A 17807-nucleotide genomic window follows, 5' to 3' on the forward strand; every position below is an offset into this window, starting at 1 on the left:
AAAATATTTATTTTGTCCAGACAGTAACAAGTTAATTACCAGCACATTCCAGTTTCTTAATAACAGGATTCACACACACACACACACACACACACACACACACACACACACGATGTACTATACTTCATCTTATATTTTCTTTTTTCTTTAAATTTTTAAAGTTTTTTTTATTTGGAGAGAGAGAGAGTGTGCATGAGCATGAGCAGGAGAGGTGCAGAGAGCAAGGGAGAGAGAGAGAGAATCCCAAGCAGGCTCCATGCTGTCAGAGCCAACAGCCCGCTGTGGGGCTCGATCCCACGAACCGTGAGATCATGACCTGAGCCGAGATCAAGAGTCGGACGCCTAACTGACTGAGCCACCCAGACACTCCTCGTCTTATATTTTCAAATACATTTCCATTTTGTTCTCAAAAGTGCACTCAAGATTATGGTTACAAATAAAGCTGTGTCATACAAAATGACATTTCCAGGTGGTAAAAGGATTTAGAGAAAGTCTTGAGAAATCTATTAATGCAATTCATTTTTGCAGACAGGAGAAAGGGCCCCCATGCATGCTCCTGAGGACATTTCATTTCTGAAAAAGGATATTTACACCTAAATGTCCTCTGCATCCCTATTTCTGACCCTGGACCATGTTCAGTTCGGCAGGCGGAACCTGTGATGGGTGGGATACAAGTAGAGGTGACACCTGTCGGTTCTGAGTCATCTAAGCCCTTGGGCTGAGGGAATGAGAAAGACCCCAGCTCTGAGCCCCAAGCTCAGTGACTGTGCCAGGAAGCAGATTAAGCCTGGATTGTTAGCAAGACCAGAGAGGAATATAACCAGAAGATTCTAAGATTCCCAAAGTATTTGCAGGAGCAGACTCCAGCCAAACGTAGAGAGAAAACTTTCAAACTCTACGAGGGTATCCTACACAGTGGGTGGCTGTTGTGCTCTAGGGAGGTTCGGGGTAGAGCTTTTAGACAAAGGAAACCCAGGGTACTTTGAAGACAATCTCCTTGCCGGGGACAATGAGCTGCAAATGGGTGCCTGTGTGCCTCAGTTTCCCAGGGTGCTCAGTCCCTGCCTGGCCAGCTTGTGGCCTCTGGATAGCCTAGCTGACTATGGGCCAGAGCCATCCCAGGAGGGCTGGTCCTGAAGACAGCCACCTACTCAAGACTGCACGAAGCCAGCCCACTCCCGGCCTGCCCCATGACGCACACAGCTTGATTTCGCGCCAAACTCCTCAACCGTCAAGATTCAGCTCAAATGTCACCGCCTTTGTGAGGCCGCCCTTGCTGCTTCCATCCCCAACAGACATGGTATTTCTTCCACGGCACCTCGTGTGACCGCACGACACCCGGGCTGTAACTGTGTGACGGTGTCCCTCACTCATTAGAGTGTAGCCCCTCCAAGTCCACGTGTCATCTTTGTGATTCCAGGGTCCAGGGCCCGGCACAGCAGCTACCTGATATGTGTTTACTGAATGGAGGGATAAATGAATTCGTGAATGAAAAAATGACGATTTCAAGTACACCTGTGGCAAGCTTGGGTCTGTCTTTTGGGTAAACCGGGCATCCAGGAGGATGGCCTGAAGGGAGTGCGGCCCAAGGTGAGAGCGTTATTCTAGTTCAAGTTGGAAATAGTGGGGGTCTGGCCTCAGGGGGGAAAAATAGGTCAAGTGAGAAATACACTTATTCAGAAAATCAGATTTTAGAACTAATGGAGAATTGGGATCTGAACCTAGGACCCAAGCCCGCGATTTTTCCAGGGCACCCATCAAAGAAGCTTTCCAGCTGTCACCAGCAGCCTCACGGCCTGGGGAAGGCTGGGTGTGTGGAGGGAACGGGGTGAGGACTTGAGTTAGGCAAGAGCTCTCCCAGTCCAGCCGAAAGTGGAAGGAGAAGGAGAAGGTGTGTACCGCCCCAGGGGTCCTGGCAGAGGGGAGGAGGGAGGGAGCCCCAGAGAATCTGGGAAGGGCTGGCTGGACCAGCCCCTTCCTTCTTCCTCTGTCAGTCCCACCCCCTCCGGCCTCCGAGGAGAAGGGGAACTGAGCAGTGCACGCCGCCGGTCCTGCAGCTTCAAGCGGTCATGGACCCTGAAGGTAGAGGAGGCTCCCAGGCCTGGCTTCCCCGTCCCTGTCTCACCATGTCCCCTATCCTGCCTCCCTCCCCATCCCAACACATCTCAGTCTCTTACCCCCTTCAACTGCGCCTGCCCCCTATTCTCCTCCCTCCCCACTACTCTCTGCCCCCAACCTCTCTGAACCCCAAGCTCTTCTTCTGTCTCCAGGAGTCTACTTCTTACCCTCATTTCTCTTTCTCTGGTTCCCCAACGAGTTCTGGGGAAGAAAGGGGCAGAAAGGGGCCGGAGCCCCCGGAAAGGAAAGGTCAGGGTGGTCTGGAGGAGGCCGCTTTCGCGAGCAGCTCTGGACTTTGCCCCTACATAGCTGGCGGGGGGAGGAGGGGAGCAAAGTCCGGTCCTTTGTGCAGCCGGGTGGGGGAGGGGGCTGGAGCCCAGTGACTCTGCCTGGGGTGGGGGTGCCGTCGCTAAGGAGGCCGTGTGCACGAGGGTACGGGCCAGGCTCTGGAGTCCAAAGGCTCCTGTTTGAATCTGGGCTTCACCAGGAACAGGCTGTGTGACGTTGGGCAGGTCACCTGACTTCTCAGATCCTCATTTCTTTGCATCTGTAAAATGACAATGAGAGTTCCCAGCTCACAAACGACAGACTCCTGGAAGGTATCTGGCCAGTGCCTGGAAGACAGGAGGGCCCTTCCTGAGCTCTCTGCATTTTCTCTTTCCCCACCCTGGGCTGTTTCTCTCCGGCTCTGACCTGCCTCCCCTGGTCTGAGGTATCCGCTGGCCCCACACACCTGGCACCTCTGGGTTGGCTGTGGAGCCAGCTTTTGGCTTAGAAATGACCTCGGAGTCAGAGCCTGGGTTCAAGTCCTATCCCTGCCACATGCTAACTGTGTGACCTCGGACAGAACCGGGACGCTTCCACTCACTGTGCCTCAGTTTCCTCATTGATGAAGTGAAAACACTGCCTTCGCTTGGGTTGTGGTTCGGATTAAATGAGATAATACTCATTGTGCCAGCTACACAGAAATCACTTGATGTCGTTATGCCGGTGATGGTGTTGATTCCCCATGTGTGTCTGTCCAGCTCTGAGCCCTCCCAGATCCTGGTCCCATCTTTGGAAGCCTTGGGGGTCCATTTGCACCTGGACATCTCCCTGGCGTGTCAGACTCAAAGACCTCCCCCGACATCAGCTCCATTTCTTTCTTTTTTTAATTTTTTAAAATGTTTTTATTTATTTTTGGGAGAGAGAGAGAGAGACAGAGAGAGAGAGAGAGAGAGACAGAGCATGAGCAGGGGAGGGGCAGAGAGAGAGGGAGACACAGAATCCGAAACAGGCTCCAGACTCTGAGCTGTCAGCACAGCACCCGATGCGGGGCTCAAACTCACAAACTCGCGAGATCGTGACCCGAGCCAAAGTTGGACGCTTAACCGACTGAGCCACCCGGGCGCCCCGCGTCGGCTCCATTTCTGTCCTTACCTCACCATCCTCCTACTTGACCTCAGGGTCATCTCTGCCCATCCTCCCTCGCACCCCAAAATCCAGGCAGCTGCCGCGTCCTATGACTTGCCTTCACCAGTGTCACCTGAACCTCTTCCTTTTCTGTTCCCACCTCCCTCTGGGGGAGGAGCCTGGTGGAGGCTTCCTTTGTTTCAGTGCCTTCACTCTGGTGATGTTGGTGGACCTCTGGGCCAAGTCAGAAGGGTTGGCGGGGACCAATGCCCCGTGGAAATTAAGCCAGGAGGGAGCAGGCAAATTAAAAGGGTGAATCAAAAGCTGGGGACACGGGGGAAAGGGAGGGCAAGGACAGAGTTGGGGCAGAAGCAGGTGGCAGGCTGGTGGGCAAAGATGGAGAAGTCAGACTCGGCCAAAGTGTGAGCAGGGCGGGCCAGAGCGGGCCAGTCTGGGCGCAGGGTGCTGGTGCTGTGTTCTTTCCTTACAGCCTTGGGGGAGACACTTCTCACATACACTTCCCGGCTCGATGTTCCTTGCCCAGGCTGTGGCAACAGCCTCCCATCTTGCATCTTTCGAGAACTCTAGGCACAATGTAAATATTTAAACGTCAAAGTGACTTCCGATCGAAAGTTTTAAGTGCTTTTCCCATTGCCCGTTGAACAAAACCCGAACTCTTTTCTGTCATTCAAGGCCTGCTTGGTCTGGCCCCTTCCTGCGGTTCAGCTCTCCACTCTTGGGTCACTCTGAAATTCTGTAGATCGGTTTCCCACTTGTGCGGTGGGCGGTCCCATGTGGCCCTATTTGGAGGTAATTTCTCTTTCTAGGGAGAGAAGGAGATAAGAAAAGAACTTTATCTAGAAACTGCTGTGCTCACCAGCCTCTGTCTCCATCTGGCGTTGGACAAATGGATCAACAAATAAATAGATGGAAGAACGAAGCTGCCAGGGTCACACACATACATGGGTTCAGAGCCATCTGGCCAGGCATCGGCTCAGGCACTCTTTGTCAGTTGCTTCACCCCCTCCTCCCTGCAGCCCTGTGATTTCTTCTCTTTTCTCTTCTTTCTTTCTTTCCTTTTTTTTTTTTTTTTTTTTTTTAATCCTAAAGCTGTTTGTTGGGATGGTTCCCCACTCATGTTGACTCGGGGCTTTTAGTGCTGCTTCCATCTGAAGGAGCATCCTTCCGTGAGCCTTGCTTGTCCTTCTGTCGGCTGGCACAGGACGGTGGAGCAGCCCCCAGACAGCACCACGGTCTGCACGTGGCTGAACATGGTCATGATTTTGTAGCATCCTGGGCACCTCACGCCCGTGAAGTTGGAGTTGGGGCTCTGCGCCAGGCGCTGCTTCTTGGGCTTCCTCTCCTCCTCTTCCGGGGACGGGGGCAGGAGGTCCTTCGAGGGGCATGTTCTTGTGGGCGGATCTTCGCCTCCGGAAAACCTGTGATTTCTGCATGAAATTGACCCTCAGAGAAGTTATTAGATTGCCTCAGTTCCCTCAGCGTGTAGGTGGCGAGTAAGATTCCAACCCAGGTGTTTCTTTTTTGTTATTTTATTTAGAGAGAGAGAGAGAGAGAGCACACTCACGTGCACGCACGCACGCATGCACGCGCGCGTGAATTGGGGATGGGGAGAGAAGAGAGAAGGAAAGAGAGAATCCCAAGCAGGCGCCACACTGTCAGCCTGGAATCCAACTCGAGACTTGATCTCAGGAACCATGCGATCATGACCTAAACCGAAACCAAGAGTTGATACTTAACCGACTGAGCCACCCAGGCGCCCCCCCCCCCCGCCCCCACCCTGGTGTTTCTGACGCCCTGATCCAGGATGTTCCGAGGTCAGTAGGGAAGAGCCCTGGAACCGTGGGCGTGGTTTGCAGAGCTCTGAATGTTGACGTGATAAACATATGGCAATTTCAAAATATAATTTTGTGCTAGATTATGGCAGTGTGTGGTGAGGTGGGGTAAGTGAGGGGACTCTGGAGCCATCCTGCCTGAGTTTATGATCCTGACTCCCCATTCCCAGCTGTGTGAAATTTGTGAACTTTGGGTGCTACTTGCCCCTTCAGTGCCTCAGTTTCCGCAACTGTAAAATGGAGGAAATAATGGGACCTATCTCAAAGGGTCGTTGTGAGGATTGAATATGTCTATATATACATGTAAGATGCTTGGCACAGTGCTTCAGAAGGACTGTGGAAGTGTTAGCTGTTGTTTTATTTTATTTAAGTAATTTTTACCCCCAACATGGGGCTCAAACTCACAACCTCGAGATCAAGAGTTGTGTGCTTCACCGACTGAGCCAGCTAGGCACCCCCATCCTTTTTTTTTTTTTTGTAGTATTTATTTATTTTGAGAGAGACAGAGCAGGGGAGGGGCAGAGAGAGAAGGAGAGACAGAGAATGTCAAGCAGGCTCCGTGCTGTCATCACAGAGCCCGACCCAGGGCTTGAACCCACGAACCGTGAGATCATGACCTGAGCCGAAATCAAGAGTTGGGCGCTTAACCGACTGAGCCACCCAGGAGTCCCCTGACTTGGGTTTAGGTGGAACACATACCACCCCCATAGCTGCCGACACAGTCCACATCGTCACACACAAAAATAAGAACACACTTGTTACACTCATCTTGGGTGTGTTCACAGGAGCAAGTTAAACGACCGAAGGAAAGAGGAAGGTGTGGAAGTTCTCATTTTGGCCTCGTCCCTCACGGCCAGGAGCCACCATCCACTTAGGGCCACACAGAAGCACAGTAAGAATCAGTCCACCGTCCAGACAAGAACAGCAAAAGTGCCCATGGGGGAAAAAATCTTCATATATTCTGCCAGGGTCATCACTTTCTCTGTATCTTTTTACATGATTTGTAAAGAAAAAAGGTGCAAGAGGGATGCCTGGCTGGCTCAGTCGGAAGAGTACACGACTCTTGTCATGAGTTCGAGCCCCATGTTGGGTGTAGAGATCACTTAGATAAATAAAACTTCAGGAAGGAAGGAAGGGAGGGAGAAAGGAAGGAAGGAAGTGGGAAGGGAGGGAGGAAGGAAGTGCAGGCAAGAAATATGCCATGATGCTTTGCATCCCCTCAGGAACAGGGATGCCAGTTTTTTTAAATTTTATGTATTTATGGGGGCGCCTGGGTGGCACAGTCGGTTAAGCGTCTGACTTCAGCCAGGTCACGATCTCGCGGTCCGTGAGTTCGAGCCCCGCGTCAGGCTCTGGGCTGATGGCTCAGAGCCTGGAGCCTGTTTCCGATTCTGTGTCTCCCTCTCTCTCTGCCCCTCCCCCGTTCATGCTCTGTCTCTCTCTGTCCCAAAAATAAATAAACGTTGAAAAAAAAATTCTTAAAAAAAATTTTATGTATTTATGTACTTATGTATTTATTTTTAATTTTAAATTTACATCCAAATTAGCTAGCATATTGTGCAACAAGGGTTTCAGGAGTAGATTCCTTAGTGCTCCTTACCCATTTAGCCCATCCCCCTTCCCACAACCCCTCCAGTAACCCTCAGTTTGTTCTCCATATTTATGAGTCTCTTCTGTTCTGTCTGCTTCCCTGTTTTTATATTATTTTTGTTTCCCTTCCCTTATGTTCATCTGTTTTGTCTCTTAAAGTCCTCCCATGAGTGAAGTCATACGATGTTTGTCTTTCTCTGACTAATTTCACTTAGCATAATACCCTCCAGTTCCATCCACTGAGATCATGTGAGATCAGTTGCAAATGGCAAGATTTCATTCTTTTTGATTGCCGAGTAATACTCCGTTGTATATATATACCACATCATCTTTATCCATTCATCCATCGATGGCCATTTGGGCTCTTTCCATCCTTTGGCTGTTGTCGATGGTGCTGCTATAAACATGGGGGTGCATGTGCCCGTTCGAAACAGCACCCCTGTATCCCTTGGATAAATGCCTAGTAGTGCCATTGCTGGGTCGTAGGGTAGTTCTATTTTTAGTTTTTTGAGGAACCTCCGTACTGTTTTCCAGAGTGGCTGCACCAGCTTGCATTCCCATTAATTTTTTAATGTTTACTTATTTTTGAGAGAGAGAGAGCCCATGCTTGAGCGGGGGAAGGGCAGAGCGAAGGAGACAGGATCCTAGGCAGCCTCCACGTTGACAGCAGAGAGCCCGATGTGGGACTTGGAGTCATGGAACCACGAGATCATGACCTGAGCCAAAGTCAGACGCTTAACCTACTGAGCCACCCAGGTGCCCCGAGATGCCAATTTTAATGAAATTCTGGACAGCCAATGAAGAGATCTAAGTTACATCCCACAGGATAAAACTATGATCTCTGAAGTCTGGGCACCTTGAGAGGACTTTTACCTATGACAACCGCAAGGATAGAAGGCGGGACAGGGCGTGACAGCCGCCCTCTGGGTGGCAGTTTCTAGGCCAGCTCTCCCCGGCAGTTGCCAAAACAGCTCTCCCTTCTCTGAAGTTCCTTTCAGTAACAGCTGCTTCCCTCAGGAATCCCTTTTGTTGGAAATGCATGGGGTGGGGAGGCTGAAGCAAACCAGAGGTATTTGTTTATTTTTCACAAACGGAACAGGAACACGGAGCCTGTAACATTCTCACTCAGCGATTCGCACCACGAACAATGGATCTCAAAGGCTCCGAGAGAGTAACCCCTGCTGGTGGAGGCTTCGTGGGGGTCCCAAAGCACCCGGCCTGGAGAGGGGAGACCTGGGTCCACCCTGGTCATTGTCCTGCTTTATCATTTCCTGGCTCTGCTCTGTAGGTAGTTTCCTCTACATTTCTGAGTCTCAGATCTCCACCTGTAAATATGAGGGAGCTCGAGCTTGAGGAACTGGGGGTAGGACTTGTGACAACGTGCCAGGCCTGCAGGCACTGACCCATGGTAGAGATGATTCTTTTCCTGCACTTCTGAAGCTCTCAGCTCTACGACAAATTGAAATTATGTTACCACATTGCAGTTAGAATCTTGGGGTGGGGGGAGGGCAGCCAAGGCATCAGCATTTTGCAGAGCTCCCCAGATGATTCCATTGTGCAGCCAAGGTTGAGCAGGACTGCCTTACCCATCCTAAAAAAACTTTCCTTGGGGCGCCTGGGTGGCTCCGTTGGTTAAGCATCCAGCTCTCGATCAAGCTCAAGTCCTGATCTCACGTTTGTGAGTTCAATCAAGTCGGACATTGGGGTCTGTGCTGGGCGTGAAGCCCACTTCAAAACAAAACAAAACAAAACAAAACAACCCACAACTTTCCTTGACCCTATGTCAAATGACGGTCCTCTCTTCCCCTTTCTCTCTCTTTTTTCCCTTCCTCTCTTTCTTTTTTCCTTCTCCTTCCTTCCTACCTTCCTTCCTAACTTTTTTCATTATAAAGATTTTTCAAACAAAAATAAACAGAAAAAGATGATGAACCCTCATGTACCCATCATGCAAGCCTCAACAACCACCAACTTTTGGCCAGCCCAGCTCTAGCCACACCATTTCTACTTTCTACCTTTCAGGATTACCTTAAAGTAAAGCCGGCTCTCCAGTCTTTTCATACATGAACATCTTGCCGTGTATTTTCTAAGAAAACATAAGGATGTTTCTTTTTATTGCAACCACAATACAATTATCACAACTAACTTTTCTTTACAACGAAGTTAAAAAAAAAGATCCTTAATGTGGGGCGCCTGGGTGGCTCGTTGGTTCAGCATCAGACTCTTGATTTCAGCTCAGGCCATGATCTCATGGTTTGTGGGGTCGAGTCCTGCTTGGGATTCTCTGTCCCTCTCTCCCTGCCCCTCTCCCCAGCTTGTGCTCTCTGTCTCTTTGAAAACAAATAAACTTAAAAAAAAAGTCCTTAATGTTATCAAACATCCAGTCGGTGTCCAAATTTTCAGTCCAAATTTGATTGGCATGTGTTTTAAGATTCTTTAAAAAACTTTTTTTACATTTTATTTTAGTTTTTAAAAATGTTTATTTTTTTTAATTTTTCTTAATGTTTATTTATTTTTGAGAGAGACAGAGACAGAATGTGAGTGGGTTAGGGGCAGAGAGAGAGGGAGACACAGAATCCGAAGCAGACTCCAGGCTCTGAGCTGTCAGCACAGAGCCCGACGTGGGGCTCGAACTCACAAGCTGTGAGATCATGACCTGAGCTGAAGTCAGACACTCAACTGACTGAACCACCCGGGCACCCCTAAAAATGTTTATTTTGAGAGAGAATTTTGTTTGCCAGCACGTGAGCAGAGGGAGGGGCAGAGAGAGAGAGAGAGAGAGGAGAGAGAGAATCCCAAGCAGGCTCCACGCTGTCAGGGGCTCGATCCCACAAATCATGAGATCATGACCTGAGCCCAAACCAAGAGTCAGACACTTAACCGACTGAGCCACACAGGTGCCCTTACAGATTTTAGTTTTAAGTAATCTCTATACCCAACATAAGACTCAAACTCACGACCCTGAGATCAATGCTCTACTGACTGAGCCGGCCAGGCACCCCTGTTTTAAGATTCTTTTAACCTTTTCTTTTTCTTGCACTGTATTTGTTGGAAAAATTAGACTGTCCTCTGGTAGAGTTTCCTGTGGTCTGAATTTTGCTGGCTGTATTCCCATGGTAGAGTTTAACATGTTCCTTTGTCCTCTGGTTTTCTTGTAAATTGGTGGTTGCATCTAGAAGTCTGATCTTACTCTGGGTTGGCTATTTGGGCAAGAGTATTGCTGGGTGGTGATGTGCTCTCCCGTCAGGAACGCCCAGTATCTAGTTGTCTTTCTTCCTGATTTTCAGTGCCCAGAGTTCACTGGGGTGCAAGGTGTTGCCTGCCTTTTTTTTTTTTTTTTTTAAGTAGGCTCCCCAGCCAGCACGGAGCCCAATGTGGGGCTTGAACTCACGACCCTGAGATCAAGTCAGATGCTTAAGAGTCAGATGCTTCACTGACTGAGCCACCCAGGCACCCGTGCCCACAGGTCATTGCCATCCTTCCAACCCTATGCCATTTAGAGTTCATTCCCAACCCCCGACAACCACTATTCTGATGTCTGTCTCTTTGATTTGCCTTTTCTGGACATTTCATATAAATGAAGGCAGGAGGTGTGGACTTGTGTGAGCACAAGTGAGCATAGGTTCTTTTTTTTTTTTTTTTTTTAAATAATCTCTACACCCAACATGGGGCTGGAACTCATGACCCCAAGATCCAGGCTCACTTGTTCTACTGACCAATCCAGTCAGGTGCCTTGGAGCATGGGTTCTTAGCCCTTGTGTGCATCTGAGTCACAGGGGAAGCTCTTCCAAAACTTGGATGCCTGGGACCCACCTAGAAAGATTCTGATTCGGTTGGTCTGGGCTGGGGCTGAGCAGCAGACTGTCTGAAAAGCTCCCCGGGGAGCAGGGCCCCCTGCTCTCTCAGCTTCTGCCAAGTAGAGTGGTCACACCCACCGCCACCACTTCCTCTCCTCCCATGTACTCCTTGACCATGACCATGTGGCTTCTGCCCCCACTACCCAGTGCTAAGACTGCTCTGGCAATGGCCTCCCAGCTGCTAAGTCTTATGCCCATTTGCAGCCTTCCTTCTATTTGCTTCTGCTCACGTCCTACTTCTTGAAACCCTCGGCTCCAGACGCCCACTCCCTCCTGGTGCCACTTCTCTTTTTAAATACTGGTGCTTCCCAGAGCCCTCCTCTTCTTACCTGACCTGATGATCTTACGCGTTGCTATGCTTAGTCATCACCCATGTCTGCTGGTGGCTCCAAAATCCCCGTTCCTCACCCAGTGTCTCTCCGAACTCCAGGTCCCACCATCAGGACACGGCCACGCACGTTTTCCTGCTGGCAGCGCAACCTTAACATCTGCAAAGCCGAAGCCACTCTTTCCCCCCAGCTCTGCTGCTTATTTATACGCTGTGGCACCAGGGCACGACGCTCCTTGACATCCAGCGTCTGTACTTGTAAAATGGTAATAATTCCCTGTGGTGGGTTTCCGAGGAGAGAGCCTGAGAGAAGTGCGGTGTCCACGGCGGGCACGCGGGCTGCTGGTTTCTGCTGTCCCCATCCTCCACCCTGAACTTCTCCTTATGTCAGTTTTCAGCTACTCACGGCAGAAACGCAAGGCTTCTGCATCTCATGAGCTGCTAATTCTGGTGGCTCCTACAGCTTTCACGTTTGCCCCTGTTTGCTATTCCTATGGTTCCTGCCCAAGTTCGGGGCTTCGTCTCTTTTTTTTGTCTGGCCAATCGCCTCAGCCTCCTTTTGCCTCCCAACCGGTCTCCAGTTGGTGGATGAAGTTATTCTTCTAGAACAAAATCATAATTCTATAATTTTCTTGCTTGGGGCACCTGTCTGGCTCAGTTGCTAGAGCATGCGACTCTCTAATTAAAAAAAAAATTTTTTTTAATGTTTATATTTATTTTTGAGACAGAGACAGAGCATGAGCGGGGAGGGGCAGAGAGAGAGGGAGACATCGAATCCAAAGCAGGCTCCAGGTTCTGAACTGTCAGCACAGAGCCCGATGTGGGGCTTGAACTCGTCAACCGCGAGATCATGACCTGAGCCGCTCAGACGCTCAAGCGACTGAGCCACCTAGCCCGTCCTTAATTTTTTTTTAATGTTTATTCATTTTTGAGAGACAGAGTGTGAGTGGGGGAGGGGCAGAGAGCGAGGGGCTCGAACTCACGGACAGTGAGATCATGACATGAGCTGAAGTCAGACACTTAACCGACTGAGCCACCCAGGTGCCGCTTGGAGCATGTGACTCTTGATCTCAGGGTTGCGAGTTCAGGCCCCATGATGGGTGTAGAGATTACTTAAAAATGAAACCTTTAAAAAAAATAGTAATTCTCTTGCTTAAAATTCCGTGATGGCCCCTAAGTTCTGTCCAAATTGCTGAGCTAAATAATTCAGTCCTTCTTCACTCTGGCCATCCCTTTTCTTCCCCGAAGTCCTCCCTTATAAACTTTCTCTCTTTTCTTACTTTTGAGCCTTGAACACCTGCTTTTTCAGCCTGAAATGTCTCCCCACCCCCTCCCTACCTTGTAACTCTGCCTGGAAAACATTACTCATCCTTCAAGGCCACTAAAACCACCTCCCCCTTCCTCCTGGACACTTAGTCATTTCTTCATCTTTGCTCCCACGACCCTTGGTAAATGTTCAGCCACCCTTTGGCAAACACATCTGCTATGTGCCAGACAGTGTTCCCGAGGGTTTTGCAAATATTAACCCACTTAATTTCCATACAACCCTGTGAGGCGATTATTTTTGTTATCCCTGTCACAAAGGAGGCACCCTTGAGGCCCTGGAGATGTTCAGTCACTTGCCCAAGATAACTCAGCTGGAGGCGGCTGGGGCAGTATTGGAACACAGGCCTTATGGCCCCAGTCTGGTTCCTCGAACTGGGCGGCCTCTCTACTTGGATGAATATCATTGAACACCTAGTGTGAAGCCAAATAACATGAAATCGCCAATACGTGACCATCTTTGACCTGTAAAAGCGGCACATTTGTATGGTTTGGTGTGTTAGGCACTTGAGACAGAGCAGAGAACTCTCTGGATGGACACACTTTTGTCCCTAGAGAGACAACAGTAGAGCGTGGATGAAGAACAAGGAGTCGACTGCGCATGTGGCCTGATTTAGGAGGTGTGCGAGCGCCCCTGCCGAGGAACTGATGCCCCAGAGAAGACCTGAAAGAGGTGTAGAGGTGGAGGAGGAGTTTGGGGTGAGGGGAAGAAGGGAAGGGACTTCCAGGCAGAGGCACAGGCTTGGAACAACATAGGCTGAGGCCCAAAAGCTAAGAGGAAGAGCTGCCCATTCTGTCACCCAGAAATTACTCCTTGGTGCAGAGCAGGTGTTCAATAAGGACTTGTCAAAAAAGTAAATGAAAACGGGGGTGCCTGGGTGGCTCAGTTGGTTAAGCGTCCGACTTCGGCTCAGGTCACGATCTCGCGGTCTGTGAGTTCAAGCCCCGCACTGGGCTCTGTGCTGATGGCTCGGAGCCTGGAGCCTGTTTTGGATTCTGTGTCTCCCTCTCTCTCTACCCCTCCCCTGCTCATGCTCTGTCTCTCTCTCTCTGTCAAAAATAAAAAATAAACATTAAAAAAAAAGACTCAATGAAAACAACGGAGAGAAGGGTCAGCTGGAACTGACACAACGAAAGCGAGGATCTAAGCAGGAGAGTGACGTACTTTTTTCTTGTCTTCAAGTCAGGTTTAATGAGGTATCATTACAGAGAGCAAAATTCACCCTGTTTTATGCTTAGTTCTATGAGTCTTGGCAAACGCATCAGTGGTGCAGCCACCATCAGAGACAAAATATAGTTCAGTCCTATCCAAACCCCCCCACCCACTGCCCTGGGGGGGGGGGCTGCTCCTTTGTGGCCCGCCCCTCCCCCACCCCGCCTCAGGAAACCACCAGTCTGTTCTCTTGCTGTGGTTTTTGCCTTTTCCAGAATGTCATGTGGATGAACTCAAATACCATGTAGCCTTTAGAATCTGACTCCTTTACTTAGAATACATTGGAAACGTGTCCCTGTCGTGTGTGTGTGTGTGTGTGTGTGTGTGTGTGTGCTCGGTTCCTTTCTTTGTTGCCCAGGAGAATTACCCTGCAGGGGAGTCTCACAGCTTGTTTACCATATACTCACCGGGTGATGGATTCAGATTCACTTTAAAAAGCAAACACCACAGCATCTGGTATGGATGGAGTGGGAGCTTCCGCGTCTCTGCCCTATGTCCCCTGGCTGGACGGTGAACGGTGGAGATGGGAACCATGTCTTTGTCGGTTTTACTGTCGGCTCCCAGCACCTGCCAGGGCACAGACGGTTCTGAGGGAGGAATGGAAGCCACATGGGGCAGAGTGTGGGACAGAAGGGCCAGGTGCAATCACTGAGAGTGAGGGTAGGGGGTGGGGGGCGCGGCGTGCAGATTGGGTGCTTGGCGTTGGGGGAGAAAGGCTGGGCAAGAAGGGCCTTATTCTGAGAGTAGAGCAAACCAGAATGCCTGGTCTTCGACTTGGAGCAAAATGAGGAAGCAAAACAAAACCCTGCAACGTGCTATCCAGCCTTCTCCCCCCTCCCCTAGAGGGGCCACGAGTTCTGTCCTTGGCTCGAGCACAGGAGGCTTCAGGTCTCCTCCTGGCCGACAGATGGCGATGTCGCACCGTGTCTGAGCTCGGCCTCTGCCGTCACCCACTCATTCAACAGACATGAGGGGCCCGTTAGCGGCTACACGCTGGCGGGAACTACCACCTTGTCCGCAACTTTTTTTTACAGAGAAAGGACTCACCCACACTCCTGAAGCTGTGCCTCATAGAGCAAGGGCTCAAACGCAATTTTCCCCTGCACCTTCCTCCTTGTACCGCCCCCATCTCTAGAGAGAGGACAGTTTGTGGAAACATCAGGCGTGGGAGGAGTCTACAAGCAAGAGAGCAAAGGCAGAGGGGCCCGGTTGGTCTGACCCTGCCACCAATTTGCTGTGTGACCTCAGCCGACCTGCCTCTCCCCAGTCTCCACATCTGTAAAAAGCCGAGCTTCCAGCTGGAAAACCCTTGGTGCTGTGGAGCACACACATTCTGCTGGAAGCTTCCACTCACAACTAATCCTCCTATGCCAGGCAGACTGGAAAGGCTGCCGGTGACTTTTAGGTGCCTTCTCTTCCAGTTGATAAATAGCTGTTGATCTAGCACTAGGTTTGACACATAAAATACAGGCCACTCAGTTAAACTTGAATTTCAGATAATCGGATAAATTTTAAGTGTAAGTATGTTCTAAATATCACGTAGGATATATTTATACTAAAAAAAGGGGGGGCACCTGGGTGGCTTAGTTGGTTAAGTGCGCAACTTGGGCTCAGGTTCATGATCTCACGGTTCGTGGGTTCGAGCCCTGCATGGGGCTCTCTGCTGACAGCTCAGAGCCTGGAGCCTGCTCTGGATTCTGTGACTCCCCCTCTCTCTGCCCCTCCCCTGCTCATTCTCTGTCTTTCTCTCTCAAAAATTTTTTTAAAAAGTTAAAAACAGGGGCACCTGGGTGGCTCAGTCAGTTAAGTGTCCGACTTCGGCTCAGGCCATGATCTCACGGTTCGTGGGTTCAAGCCCTGCATCGGGCTCTGTACTGACAGCTCAGAGCCTGGAGCCTGCTTTGCATTCTGTGCCCCCCCCCCCCCCCCCCACCGCTCACACTCTGTCTCTCTCTCTCTCAAAAATAAATAAACATTAAAAGTAAAAAAATTTTAAAAATTTAAAAACAAACTTGATGTTTGTCAGAAATTTAACTAGGTGCCCTGTATTTTTATTTCCTTAATGGGACAACCTTGTCCTGCCCACAAACCCCTCTTCCAGGACCCCCACGTCTTCGTCCTGATTGGCTAGTCCCCAGTGTAGCTGGTTGTTGAAAGTTCTTTCCCCCCCTAAGGTTTTATTTTTAAGTAATCTCTACACCTAGCACTGGGCTCCAACTGGAAACCGGGAGATCAAGAGCCACAGGCTCCCTGGACCGAGCCAGCCAGGCGCCCCACTGGTCCTTACATGTTTTGACAACCACCCCTGACTACGGGAGAGGGGGCCAAAGCATAACCTGTCCTCTGTCTTTCCTTCCCAGGCCTGGCGCTGCTGCTGTCCCCCGCCACTCTGGCCGCCCTGGCAGACAGCTGGCTCCGAGAGGACTGCCCAGGTCCCAACCACGCAGCCTTGGTGACGGGGGCAGCCCCCGCGCAGGCGGCGCTGTGGGCCAAGTCCCCTGGGGTACTGGCCGGGAGGCCTTTCTTCGATGCCATCTTCGCCCAAGTCAACTGCCAGGTCTCCTGGCTCCTCCCCGAGGGCTCCAAGCTGGCGCCCGTGGCCCAGGTGGCCGAGGTCCGGGGCCCCGCCCACTGCCTGCTGCTGGGGGAGCGGGTGGCCTTGAACACGCTGGCCCGCTGCAGCGGGGTGGCCAGCGCCGCGGCCGCGGCAGTGGAGGCCGCGCGGGGGGCCGGCTGGGCCGGGCACGTGGCGGGCACGAGGAAGACCACGCCAGGCTTCCGGCTGGTGGAGAAGTACGGGCTCCTGGTGGGCGGGGCCGCCGCCCACCGATACGACCTGGGAGGGCTGGTGATGGTGAAGGACAACCACATCCTGGCAGCCGGTGGTGTGGGAAAGGTGCGTGTCCGGCCCGGCCCCTGCCCGGCCCAGCTCCCACCTCCCTGGCCGCAGCCCTTCCCCTCTACCTGAGACTCCCCGACCACGCCCTGGGGGGTTGGGGGGGTCTGCTAGACCCCTCACGCGGTCCCCCCCCCCCCCATGTAAAAGAAGCCATCCTGATGCCAGACGTTCTCATGAACCCAAGCTTGTTATCCCCCCGGGGCCCTTCCAACGCCAGGCCCAGCTCACTGTGCCCCGTGTCAAGTGCCCCTGTCCTCGCCCTCACCCTCCCGTCCCCTCTGCCCCCTCTGCCGGACAGGCGGTTCGAGGCGCCCGGCAGGTGGCCGACTTCGCCCTGAAGGTGGAGGTCGAGGTGGGCAGTCTGCGGGAGGCTGTGGAGGCGGCCGAGGCAGGCGCAGACCTCGTCCTGCTGGACAACTTCAGGCCCGAGGTAAGGTGGGGTCTGCTTCCCGGGAAGGGGCCGCCGTCCGGCGCTCTCACCTCCCCCCACCCCGGCTTGTGTTTGTGTCCCGCAGGAACTGCACGCCACGGCCGCTGCGCTGAAGGCCCGCTTCCCGAGTGTGGGCGTGGAGGCCAGCGGGGGCATCACCCTGGCCAACCTGCCTCAGTTCTGCGGGCCCCACATTGACATCATCTCCCTGGGGATGCTGACCCAGGCTGCCCCGGCCCTGGATTTCTCCCTCAAGCTGTTTGCGGAAGGCACCACTCCAGTGTGCCACGCCTACCGGACCTAAAGCCAAAGAGGGCGCCCCTGGCAGGGGAATCACAGTTTCTTGGGCCCCTCGAGTCTGCAGTACAGGACTATCGGGGCGTTAGCCTGGGCTGACGTCTGGCTCTGCCTATGTAGGGGTGGAGGGGCTGATTTCACCTCTGCTCATCTGTAAAATGGGTCTGATAAATGATCAACCTTATGGATTTCTTTGGGTGATAATTAACACATAAGAAGTGTTCAGGAACTCTTAGAAATTCCCATAGTCTGTTGATTCTGAGATAGGCCTTTTTTCACATACTACCTTCTCCCGCGTCAAAGTGCGTCTTTAACCAATGGCGTCTAGTGGTCACCATCAGCCAGGCGTCAGTAATCACATAGCCATGCATCATGGCCCTAGCATGCAGCTTGTAGATAAAACATGATAACAATCTATGTTTGAAATAAGTCCCAGACAGCTCTTTTAGCAAATACCAGAAAGAACTGGTACATGATAAGAAAACATTGGTCGTAGTGTAATTGACAAGT

At 51.4% G+C, this 17807-nt stretch overlaps 2 protein-coding genes across 2 annotated transcripts; one reads left to right on the plus strand and one right to left on the minus strand.

The window, feature by feature from the left end:
* The first annotated feature begins 1985 nt into the window (after nucleotides 1-1985).
* On the plus strand, nucleotides 1986-17481 carry QPRT (quinolinate phosphoribosyltransferase). Its single transcript, XM_047087698.1, has 4 exons — nucleotides 1986-2082; nucleotides 16032-16567; nucleotides 16869-17000; nucleotides 17086-17481. The coding sequence occupies exons 1-4, from the start codon at nucleotides 2070-2072 to the stop codon at nucleotides 17302-17304; spliced, it is 900 nt and encodes a 299-aa protein (XP_046943654.1). The 5' UTR covers nucleotides 1986-2069; the 3' UTR covers nucleotides 17305-17481.
* LOC124517810 (40S ribosomal protein S27-like) lies at nucleotides 4664-10930 on the minus strand. The gene is made up of 2 exons (XM_047087393.1): nucleotides 10886-10930; nucleotides 4664-4903 (listed from the first exon to the last, which is right to left on the minus strand). The coding sequence occupies exons 1-2, from the start codon at nucleotides 10928-10930 to the stop codon at nucleotides 4664-4666; spliced, it is 285 nt and encodes a 94-aa protein (XP_046943349.1).
* Nucleotides 17482-17807: the final 326 nt, after the last annotated feature.

The sequence above is a fragment of the Lynx rufus genome, unplaced genomic scaffold, assembly GCF_022079265.1.
Source record: "Lynx rufus isolate CCGP_SWC_20201006 ecotype Redwood Valley unplaced genomic scaffold, mLynRuf1.p SCAF_23, whole genome shotgun sequence".
In the NCBI taxonomy this organism is placed as follows: Eukaryota; Metazoa; Chordata; class Mammalia; order Carnivora; family Felidae; genus Lynx; species Lynx rufus.

What these genes read in the sequence shown, in the direction of transcription:
- QPRT (XM_047087698.1), top strand. An exon ending in CAGCCGGTGGTGTGGGAAAG is followed by an intron (nt 16,568 to 16,868) that starts GTGCGTGTCCGG and finishes TCTGCCGGACAG; the next exon opens with GCGGTTCGAGGCGCCCGGCA. An exon ending in TGGACAACTTCAGGCCCGAG is followed by an intron (nt 17,001 to 17,085) that starts GTAAGGTGGGGT and finishes TGTGTCCCGCAG; the next exon opens with GAACTGCACGCCACGGCCGC.
- LOC124517810 (XM_047087393.1), bottom strand. Translation starts at nt 10,930, where the DNA reads ATGGTCATGGTCAAGGAGTACATGGGAGGAGAGGAAGTGGTGGCG. An exon ending in GAGGAGAGGAAGTGGTGGCG is followed by an intron (nt 4,904 to 10,885) that starts GTGGGTGTGACC and finishes TGCCCCTCGAAG; the next exon opens with GACCTCCTGCCCCCGTCCCC.